We start from the raw sequence: 11,890 nt of genomic DNA on the forward strand, positions 1-11,890 counted from the left end.
GAATTCACACACAAACTTCAAACAGACATTCTGACCCTGAGATACAAACAGGCTGATGAGGTTGTAATACCACAGTGCGCAACAAAAAGCTGAGCCTGTGGTTTTTGAGGTCGAAGAACTGAACTTCACAAGAGCCAGTTTTGGTGAGAGAGTTCACTGAGTTTCCTGTGTCTACATCCTACAGAAAGGAGAGATGGGTTTAATCTGTATCACATAAGAAACATAAGCTTCCCAAACAAAAAGGCACAACTCAAGAAAACAAACCTAGAGTAACAATTATTTTACTGTATTAGATACCTGTTGGTCAAAATACTAAATATCATTATTTCCCAGTGGCTAAAACCAACATTATTTTGGTCCTACGACTGCACAGCTGACCTTCAGTGACACTGTGTGCCAAGCTTAGCTGCACAGGTATCACCCATGTTATTATCCATATTAAGTTGTGAAGCTCTTTTATGCCACTGCTGTGACATGGCGTTTTCCTGCTCTCTACAATTAAAAGCAAAAATTCATCATAACAGAGAAAGGCAAAGCGTTTACATTTGGGCAGCTTTCTCAGGCTAATGCACGCTGTACAGCTTGCCAAGCTAATGCAATTGCTCAGTAAGCCATGACATGCTGGGATGACATCACACCTAGCGTGCACTGAGGCCTGAGGACAAAGGCTGCATGTTTACAGCCAAGCCAGAAATAATTACAATTCATGGGATCATCACTTCTACAGAGTCTTTGTATTAACAGCAGGACAGACCCGGAGCTTTGTCAACACCAACCCTTCTGGTGCTTCTATTGCAGAATACAGCAAAAGGATTGAGTCTAATAATAATGGTAAGCCAAACAACCAAAATATAAAAATAAAGAAAGAAAAAGCTCTACACTTCCTGCCACTGGAAAAAAAAAAAGCACCAAGTCATTTAGGAAAACCACAGCATATTAAGAGAATACTCACAGGACCTCACCATTCAGACATTCTGTTTCATCTCCTAAAACTGTCTAATACACTTTAATAACTTTGCTTTCCTTGGGTAGGCCTGTCTTCTACGTCCTGTGTAAGCTTTCTCCTCCTTACCATTAGCTACACAACAAGGCTGTTTTACTTGCACTGCTAAATAATCTTCCTCTTGTTTGACAGACCTACAGCAATCCTGTTCTGATGTCAGTACGAGACATTATTTCTCAACTTCTCCAACACCGTTTCAAGCACAGAGTTACTAAATCAAAAAGCAAACCCCAAACCCACAACCCTCCCCTGAGAACCCTGCACCGCAACACCTTGCTCCATGCCCGAGGTTACCACAACCTGCATGCAACGGCTGCTCAAGCGGAACAGAGGAACCCGAGATACTCACACATTTTATTACAACAAAAGGTCAGAAAATGCATTTAAACATACATCCTCAGCATTGTGACTTAGAATGACTGCTACCCACGGCCACTTCTTAATTTTCTCTGATTTTCAGATAATCTTCAATTGAGTGTTACTTTTTTTCTTTGAAATCTCCTTAGTAAACTGGCTAAATAAAAATCAGTCAACTGGATTCTATTCCCTAAGCTTTGGTAAAATCTCTGACACCGACAGAAGCTAGTTCTGCTCTTTCCAGATCTTTTTAGAATTAACCACAAGTTTTTGTGTGTTTTAATTATGAGGTTTCTGGGAATCATTTTTCTTTTCAGACATTCAGAAATTACCACTTGCTCTGTGATACAGCCCAAAAGATACTGAGCGCATTACGGTGTTCTGACACTTCATTTTCAAGTTTAAGGGAAAATTTGCACTCCTATATATGAAAGAATTCTCATTTTGTTAATAAACTAACAGAACAGCAATGCTGCTTGACATAAAATAAGTAAATGCAGTGGGAGGTTTAAAAGTCAAATTGAATGAGGGGGTGTGGAGGGGCACAGTGAAGAGAGCAAAGCCCATTACCCACGTGCCTTTGTTCAGCAGAAGACCTGCATTTCCTTTCCTTTGTGGACTTTAAGATTGCATAGGACATACTACTACTTGCTGAATGGCTAAATGAATATAAACAGCAGGACATACTTCGTTCACCAGAGTTACATAAGGAGAGATCCTTAACTGCCCCAGAAAGCAAGATTCTGTTAGCTTTCATTTTCTTACAATCTTCCTGGAGTCACAGACCAACAGGCTCAGCTCAGTGACAACTCCTGTACCAAACCAAGCACTTTGAAGGGAACCTACATCGACTGACTAACAACCATACATCTTTTAAACACTGAAAACTATTGCAGTGCCACCCTGGAGTTCAGCGACTGCCTTGGCAGCGGCAGCCCATGCTACCAGACAATCCCAGACAAAGCTGAGTGCTCTGGTTACAGTCCCAGAGACTGGGGAAGCTCAAACATCTTCATAGAATGGCCTGGGTTGAAAAGGACCTCCAAGATCATCGAGTTCCAAGCCCCCTGCCAAGTGCAGGGTCACCAACCACTAGACCAGGCTGCCCAGAGCCACGTCCAGCCTGGCCTTGAATGCCTCCAGGGACGGGGCATCCACAACCTTCCTGGGCAACCTGTTCCAGTGCGTCACCACCCTCTGTGTGAAAAATTTCCTCCTAATATCTAACCTAAATCTCCCCTGTCTCAGCTTAAAACCATTCCCCCTTGTCCTATCGCTATCCACCCTCGTGAACAATCGTTCCCCCTCCTGTTTATACGCTCCCTTCAAGAACTGGAAGGCCAGAGGCCATCTTCACATTGGTGGGTGACAGGATGCCACAGTCCTGTCCTATGCAGGTTCTGCTCATACGTTCATCACCACGTCACCGAATACCTTCAGGAGCACATCATAACACAACTGACACAGTCATGGCTTTCCTCTCCAAAACACTCTCCAGGGAAGGATGCAAATGTAGCAGAGTATGCTGCTTTAGAATTGTTGATGTTATTAAATATAGCCACATCAGAGAAGTCAGCGTCAAAGGCACGTGCCTGGCAGAACAGAAAGGCCACCACAAATTGCATCTCTATGGAGGTACCTGAAACATTTGCAAATTGTTCCAAGCTAAAATAAGTACAGCTTTCTGCACAAACAAGTCCTTCTGATTGCAGAAGGCTACCACAGAAGAGCGGGGGGCAGGAGGGAGAGGCAGTGAAGATTCCCAGGGAGGACTTCACCCAATGGTGCTTTCCAACAATCACAAAGCCTGTGACACGACCTAAGCTATGTCTGTGCTACATCCATGGTTCTATCTAGGCACACACACAGCAATACCTTAGAAGAAGCCACAACACACACAAGCAAAGCAGCATAGACAACACTTTAAAAGGTTATAAACAAGAAGGCAGATGTGGCATCACAGCTCATACGCTCCTTAGGATCAAGTCTTTGCATCCAGTCAATTCTTCAAACTATTTCATCTACACAGATGTCCCGCCTGCTGATTCTCATGTGTGGAACTGCACAACACCTTTGGAAAATGAGCCTTAGTGGACTGGCTTCTCAGCTGCCGTAACAGCTCACCCCATAAAGGCAGCATGCTGTATGATGTCCAGCATACCACAACCACACACAATTAAAATATCAACTGAAAGCATAACTGCAAAATGGTCACTCTGCTGATAAAAGCACAGTTACTTACCTTTATTTTGAATAAACATTTTATTCGTCAGGTCACCACCATAATGCAATATGCCACCTCTCAATTCACGCAAAGAAATTCACAAGAAATGCTCTTAACCCTTCTGTAGGGACCCAAAGTAAAACGCACCAGATCACTGCTCAGAGCGGCTCTGAAGCTGACACTGCACACGGTTTTGCTGACTGCACTGCACGTGGCAGTTGTTCAAGAGCCGTGTGTGGTCTCCACAAATGGAAGCTGCCATTCACCGACCCACTGAGGTGATCTACGCAACGTTCTTTTGCCAAGACCATTGAGAGCAACAAGAAGTTGCAGAAAACACAACCTGAAAATTAAGCCAAGAATGCACTGTCACTTAAGATTAGTTAAGTTGCTTATCAGGAATAGGTTACAGAGCTAAGAGTTGAATCCAGGCTTTGACATAGCATCTCACATATCCCTGCCTGCCCATGTTCTCAGCTAACAGCTGTCAGGGAATGCGTGTTTGAGAGCTCAGTCCCAGTGCATGACAGAAGCATTCAAGTTGGCAATGGTTGACCCAATAGGCAGCTGGACACACGCACTGATGAGAAAGATGTTCTGACAATCTGATTCTCCAATTTTCCTCTTCCACCATTGGCAGAGTACCCTATGTACCAAATTTCTGAAGGAAATCCAGTTATTTTGAAGCCATCAACTTACAATCGAGAGTTGTTAATCACCTGTTTTTGTAACTATACCTTTTCTGAATGTACTTCTAGGCACCACCAAGAATGGCTTCCAGTAAGGTCAGAAGCAGCAGTTAACTAAGTTCCAACATGTCACGCTCTGCCCCAGTCTGACTTTTCCCAGCAGTTGTGCTCTTGCCTTTAGCACTTTGGACATGCAAAGCCTGATGACACTTGTGCTGCCACCCAAAAACCCAGGCTTGCTCCTCCTCCTCTCCAGTCTCTTTATCTTCAGAAATTTAGGTCTTCCAAGCACTCAGACAGCCCATCCCATACTACCAGAGGCATGGTGCCCTCTCCCCTCACACAACTCAAGAGCTTGCCTCTTTCCAGCAGCCCTGCACTAGGCTCCAGGCTCCCACAGCTGCCATGGCTGCTGCTAAGCCACCCACCTTCAGGTTACAGTCATTTACAGTCACTTGCTCTCCTTTGAATGTGGACTTCCAGTATCATGGAGCTCCACCAACATTAACCATTAAGGAGCCAAACACTGCACTCATACCACGGATATCTCCTAGTTCCTGGCACCTTGAACATCACTGCAAAGGAACACTTCAATTTTCTTCTAACACCACAATGCAAGTTTCAACAGAGCATACACTCCCAGCTTTCTGAATACACACTGAAGAAGCTATCGGAAAATCTGCAGTTGTGAAACACTCTCTCACAGAGGGGCTAAAGCTCAGAGCTCTGGACAAAAGTCCCAACTAAACTTGAAGAAATCGTGCACTTACTTCTCTGCAGTTACTTAAAACACCAGAGTGTCTTGTATGCATGAGATAACGCGGAAAGTAAAGCATGTAGAATCATGACTTTAAAACCACGCTCAAAGATTACAGCTGGAAACAGGAAGCTGGCACCACACACGCTAACGAGTATGCTCATTTCCCGCAAAGATCAGCTGGGAGCTGTTCTGTTCCCAGTAGTTCCAACCGCACTGAACGCAGGCTGACGTGACATCTGAATGTTACACTGCATCTCCTTACTGTAAGCGGTCACTTTGTTTTCCAGCTGTCTTCTGGGAGCAGGTGACAGTCATTTTCACTTCCCCTGCAGAGCTTACAGCTAAAGAAATACAGAATGTTTCTTAAATCGTAAACTATCAAGTCTATTAAAAATGATGTATTACCATTCATAATCCAAAATAAATAAATGAACTTCAGCCAGGAATTCAGGGTTTCATAACCTTTCAAAGCCATATAAAGGCAAACAACCTGGCACTGCCAAACAGCAGTTCACACTGAGGCAAACCTGAAATAGCAGTTATTTCTGTTCATCAGCCTCTACAAACATTTGTTCCTATTCAGAAGTTTTGACCTTTTTTTGTTGCTGCTTTTTAAATAACGCAAATACTATCCAGAGAATTCCTCCATGTTTCTATCTCCCATCCTCCTGACAGGAACTGATTTTACAAATGAGCTTTCACTCCAGTTACACTGCTGGAGTCTGGTTCTCTCAGTTTAGTTGTCACTGTAGCAGATCAGACACTGGCATAAGCCCACTGGATCAATGCTGGCTCAGAAATTCCACATACAAGCAACCCTGAGCACCACTGAAAGCTCAGACAGTGCTTGGCAAGCAGCTCCCCATCAGCAGTGCTGGCTTCAGCAGTCCTCCCCAGCATTCACTCGTTCCTTTGCCCTCTGTTGTGCTGGTACAGCTGTCTGTGCAGCCACACAGTGAACCAGACTGGGAAATTATCCAGATCAACAATGACCCGGTAAAGAATTTCCATGTGCCAGCCAGGTCTTTCACCCAGTAAAGTCAGTTCTGGCCACCTCACAAGGCACACAGCCTTTGCTGTCTGCGGCCAACAGGATTACCAAGCACACAGGACACAATCACACTTTGTTCTTCCTATCAGCTCTTATTTTTAATATATACTGAGGGTACTGACCTATCATCAATAAGCAGTATCCACAGTATAACACAGACCTACTCATTTATCCTCACCCATGTATCACAGGAAGAAGTTACTTTACGTGAGCACAAACGATCAACTCCATTGATAACTTCTGATTTCGCCGTGTTCCACTGCAGTCAGACTGCCATAAAGAATTTGGAACTGTTTATTTTGAGAATAGGACACACTTTGTACACTACTCCCTTACTCACATTCCACTGACAGAAAGTTTTGACAGAAGAGCTGGAATTTTATCCTTTCCTCAATAAAAAAAATTAGTAAGAAAAAAAAAATCAGTCAAAACAGTGCACACTCTTGCTTCTTCCTTGTGGCATAAGAAGGGTAACAGGTAATGCCAATTATTAATACTTCCATTTTGACACCATTCAATAACAAAAATCATAAAACCATGGCAGACACCAACTAAAAATTGCTGGCAACATAAATCAACCAACCAACACAAATCATCAAATGACTCTTAGGAAGTGAACGAGTAACCCTAGTCAAAGTTTCAGTTTCTTTAAAGTTACTGAAAATTACAAAATACATGAACGTTATCAGCTATCTTTCAGTCTTGGACAAAAGCCTCCTGAACAGTTAACACAGAAGCACAGAGAGTAAAGAGAATATAGTTCTTTTCCATAAAGCTTCTTCCAATTATCAAAAGGCAGAGAGAGCTCTTGTGAGGACAACAAACGGTCCCGGTTTTGAAACAATTATGTAAGTAATTCATACACGTAGCCTATTTGGAGTAAGCGCTATTTCCTGAAGCCTCAACATATGCTAGCATTTCTAAGTGAAGCCCACCACTGCAGCGCTCTGGGATATTTCAGGCGCACTTCACACATCATATGGGGAGGAGTGCAACTGACCTGCAAAGTCTGAAATGCTGGCTGCAGCTTTTCACACATAGCACAGCTAAGCTGTAGCATCAGAGACTTAAGTCCTATGCCTTCCAGAGACAAACAATTCCTCCTCCTCCTCCTCCTCCTCCCAGTATTCCTTTTCCAATTATAGTCTTGGTATAGAAAGAGAAGTTAGAACACTCACTCTTTGCATTTTGTGTTCATAAATAAAACAGAACTGAACCACTTCTACTGCATGAGCATTATCTTTCCTAAGTTACTTAAGTGCCTACTTTTGAACTCTAAGTACCTCTAATAATTCTAGTTAGAGAAACAGGTGTTATCAAGGTAGTGTTGTGTATGCTTTTATTTAGCCCTTGTATCCACATGCTGCAAGACAAAGGTTTCAGCCTTGCTATGGAGTGCCTAGTCACGTTAAAAAAATATCTGTGGTTTGAATGGGAAGCCTCATTCATTATGCGGTTAGTTCTGAGTACAAATAAATAACCTCAATAAAAGTTTGTCAGCTGTCTAGGCAATAGCTAGGAGTGCATTTAACATTAAAATCTCGTATCTTCTAAGAATTATACTATGTTCTACTATACTCACTCTCTGCATATAACTTGTCAAAAGCTTCAAAGGTGACATCTTTTCATCCATTCTTGTTTAGAAGGGAAAATAAAGTTTTCTCCCCTCAATTGCCGTTATCTATAGACAGCAACCTTTCCAAGTACCTTCTAACACCGATTTAGCAGCAGGGTATTTTTCAGTAAAGCAGGAGATTTTTCTCTCCAGCAGGGAAGCAAGGGTATAGCAGAGTGAGCCTGATGACATGGATTGGAATTGCTGCTGTATGAAGGATGTCGTTACATGTCAGAGCCTGGTATCTGTTTGGGTGCAAAATCCGCTCCCACAGAGAGCTGACTCAAACCCCATGCCTACCTACAAGAGGTACTTCAAGGACTCAGAATTTCAGTGGAAGTTTTGTGTAGAACTGGAGAGATACTATTGGTGAGCTTCTCTGCAGAATGTATTTAAAACCAATATTTTTTTTTTCCCCAGAGAAAGAAAAGTGTACTTCTCCTCTGCTTTTCAGAATCCAAAGTGGTCTTGATATTGAGCAGGGGTGAAAAAAGGTAAAGATTGAACTATACCACATCTTGGAATACTGTGACATAAGTTCCATGAGGTACCAAACTGAGACTGCAAATTGTAATGAAAAACACTTACCTAAACGATCAGTAACATGCTACTCTGAATACTTTGATACTACCTCAAAAAAAATATATATATACATGCTTGGAAAGGACACTAGCTTATTGAATTCAACTAGAATATTCTTGCTACGTGAAAAGAAAGCCTGAAAAAACCAACCAAACAAAAACAAACAGCCAGAACCAAAACAAAGCAAACAACAACAACAACAAAAAAAAACACAACCAGAAATCAGGCTCCAGAATGGAGACACCACCGCTGGCACAACAGAAAGGGAACGTGAAGGTGCACAGCCTGAACAAGTTCAATAATTAGATAGTTCTGAGGCAGAAGAAGCAATGTTTCTGACAGATTACTCCACCCTACAGTGTCTCTTAAAATAATCAAATTAACCGTTTAAACTCCAACACGGGTAACTAACAGAAAGAAGGGCATGCAGATTTGGAAAATGCTTGTCTGCCACTTTCTTAAGCAGAAGAGCTGTTAAGCAAAACACACCTCACTATATTGACAAGCACTGCTCAGTATCACAGGTAGAGCGCTCCCAGCATGCTGCAGCAAATGCTTAACCACTGCAGTTCCACAAACTCATATTGCAGACAGTCAGAATATCACCTTGGAAATTCCAGGGCTGACTTCTAATTGAGCTGTGGAATTTAGTCCAGGGCACTGGTGGAGAAGATCTATGCAGTTCCTAAGCAGATATTCTCCCCCACCTCTCCAGGAGATTGTTCGCTCTTCCCTCTTTCTTCTCTCTCTAGATCCAAGAAAAGTGAGAACTGGAGCAACTGAGTTATCAGGTCTCTTTTCAAACATGGTGCAGAAGCTGCTGGAAGCTCCCTTCCCTACCCGATTATTCTCTATCCACTAACTTCAGCACCCATACACACTGCTAGACAGCTTTCATTTCAGCTGAAATACATAGGTGCCCAAATAAAACCAACAACAAAAAAAGTGATTATTGAGTCTTGTTCTTACTCTTCCCCTTACAGCATTCTTAAGAGGTTCCAACTTACGTAAGCTTTTAGTGAGTATAAGAAATATCCTTGAGAATTTCATCGTCACTGTAAAGGTTAAACTAGTAAGAAGCAACAAATAACTAAAGTTACCTATTTGCACTGCAAACGCAGAGCATTAAGATAGCAGCTTCTGCTGCAGAGGGTGAGTCTCCTCCCCAGAGAAAACGTTTACCAGTATCTTTATAGCCTCACCAGCTTTTTTTAGCATCATAATTTCAAGTTATAGCTCCCATGGTAACTTGATTCAGCTCTCCAGAAGCTCTGCAGACCAGCCGAAGCACAGCAAACTAGAGTTACACCTTTCCAGTTCACAGTACCTACAGAAATAAACTGGAAGCAAGCAGGAGCCAGGGCCAACAGACTCAGGGGTAGGGAGAAAGACTTTTGTCAGAGTGAGCTCTAACACCTTTGTCCAAAGCCCAGGACACAAGTCCAGCAGCTGTTTTTCTTTTTGGCTCTCCCAGGAGCTTCTCACTTGCCTCTTGAGAGCCATCCCCTGCATCTGAAGCTGCCCTCTCCCACTTATTTTTAGCGGATGGATAAATAGCCACCTACCTCAAAGAGCCAAATATTAGCCAACACTGGAAGAACCAAGCTGCTCGCAGACAACTGTGAAACACAAGTTTCAAGAAGTTCACGTACAACTTCTCTTTAAAGCAGAAGTCTTGTCTCTATAGTTTGAAACAAGTCTTTCCCTGCTCCTTTTGGAAACAGACATCACAATTCTGACAGCACACAGAAGATCTCCTCATTTCTAGGGCAAGTGACTACAGTAGTCAACCGCAAGCACAGTTTCCTCAATAAGATACAACAGCACCAGGAGTGACCTCAGCCTGTTTCTTGCTGGCTGGGGCACACCTCAAACCAAGGCCTACAAGCAAGTGGGCAGAGTCCTAGGCAGAGAATTACCACTGAAAATACTTTGGACAGAAAAACTTCAGAAGCAGAAAAGCACCACAGCGCAAATCCAAGGCGTCGAGCTCTTCAGGCCTCGCTACTGCACTTCCCTGTCAGCTGTCACCTGACAAGGAACAACGCACTGAATCCAGCTGCCAGCTGAGCACACCGTTACCAGATTTTCCCCTTAGTTCTTAAGGAAAAGATTTAGGAAATAGATTGCGCTGTGTGGAGAAAACAGACAGGCTGCTCCCTAATGAAACACTTTCTACTGCAGAAATAATACATCAGGAAAGTTGCACAGTCGCTTGTCTGATGCATCATGTCTAAACACAAGAATACTAATGTATCTCAATGAGTCTACCCTTAAATGAAATCTTATGCTTTGCAAGTATGCACCAGCATGGGGTAAAGCAAGCAGATCACAGAACTGACTTCTCAGGTCATCAGCTGTAAAACCCCAAAACTCTCTTAACATATTTCCTTCCGTTTAATAAAGTGACTTTAAGACAAGTGAACGTCCTGCCAAGACGGCCAGCCCCGCCTATTCTGCACACACATTTCTATCTTTCAAGTGCTCAGATACTTGGACTTGAGCACAAATTTCCACCCCCATGCCGCTTAGAAATTTCATTCTTTTATAGGCAAAGGACAAAAGAGATCTGGAGCTTACCTCCCTCAAACCCACACAGACCAACTGTACGCTCACCCAGCCAAAACTTTTCAGTGTTTTGCTTTTAAGCTGAACATCCATAGGGCATTTAGGTTCACTTACAGCCAGAGCTACCGCAACACGTAGACCTTCAGCACTTCCCTGTGCGTGAGTCACAGGCACCGATCCACGCAAACCCTCTGGCAGATATAGGCCCTAACCATGAACTTTTAAAACCAGAGGATTTAGAACACTGAACGTTTTATCTTGCTTCTCTCCCACTCATTAAGAAAAAAAGAAAAAAGACAACGAAGAAAAAGCAGAGAACAAGAGAGCCTCTCAGGTGTGATCTGACAGCGCTGCCGGTGCCCCGTCAGAAGTTTAAACGCTTCCACTGCAGCGAGGAGCCCCCGCAGAGGGGACGGGCCGCCGCCAACCCCCGACACACGGGAACGAAGGACGCCGCGGGGACCCCCCAGCCCGGCCCATGCCGCGCACGGCGCACCCGGCACCGGCCGGAGGGCTCTCTCGGCGCCCTTTGTTCCGGCCCGAGGCGGGCGGCGACCCGGGACCGCTCTCAGCAGCCCCCGCCGGACCGCCCGCTCCCGAACTTTTTGTTTGCGCCGCGGCGGGGACGGGCAGCGCGCACCCCGAGCGGCCCCGCGCAGGCGGAGGTCGGGACCCTTCGCTGGGTCGCCCCGCGCTCCCACCCCGCGCCCCCAGGACGGGACCGAGCCCCCGGCCCGCACCGTGATGTTGCAGTGGATGGTGAGCGGCGGCGGCGGCGGCGGGCCGGAGCCCGGCGGCGGCGGCAGGAGCACGAACTGGCAGTGCAGCTCGTCCAGCTTCCAGGAGACGATGCGGAAGCGCTCGTGGTCCTTGTCGAAGATGGACTCGAGGAACTTCAGCTCGGCCTTGAGCCCTGACACCGACATCCTGGCCTCATCTCCGGGCCCGGGCCTGCGCCGCCTCGCCTCGGCCCGGCCCTGGCCCCGGCCGCGCCTGCGGGGCGGAAGATGGCGGAGGGCGGGGGCCCGGGGCAGCCCCAGC

At 44.9% G+C, this 11,890-nt stretch overlaps 1 protein-coding gene across 1 annotated transcript in view; it reads right to left on the minus strand.

Moving 5' to 3' along the window:
• Positions 1–11,884, minus strand: part of UBE2Q2 (ubiquitin conjugating enzyme E2 Q2) — a 38,282-nt gene extending 26,398 nt beyond the window's left edge. Inside the window, exon 1 of the mRNA XM_021406867.1 lies at positions 11,590–11,884. Within this exon, the coding sequence (XP_021262542.1) occupies positions 11,590–11,775 (186 nt within the window). The 5' untranslated portion in view covers positions 11,776–11,884. The remainder of the gene's footprint in view (positions 1–11,589) is intronic.

This window comes from Numida meleagris, chromosome 9 (assembly GCF_002078875.1).
Source record: "Numida meleagris isolate 19003 breed g44 Domestic line chromosome 9, NumMel1.0, whole genome shotgun sequence".
Lineage (NCBI taxonomy): Eukaryota > Metazoa > Chordata > Aves > Galliformes > Numididae > Numida > Numida meleagris.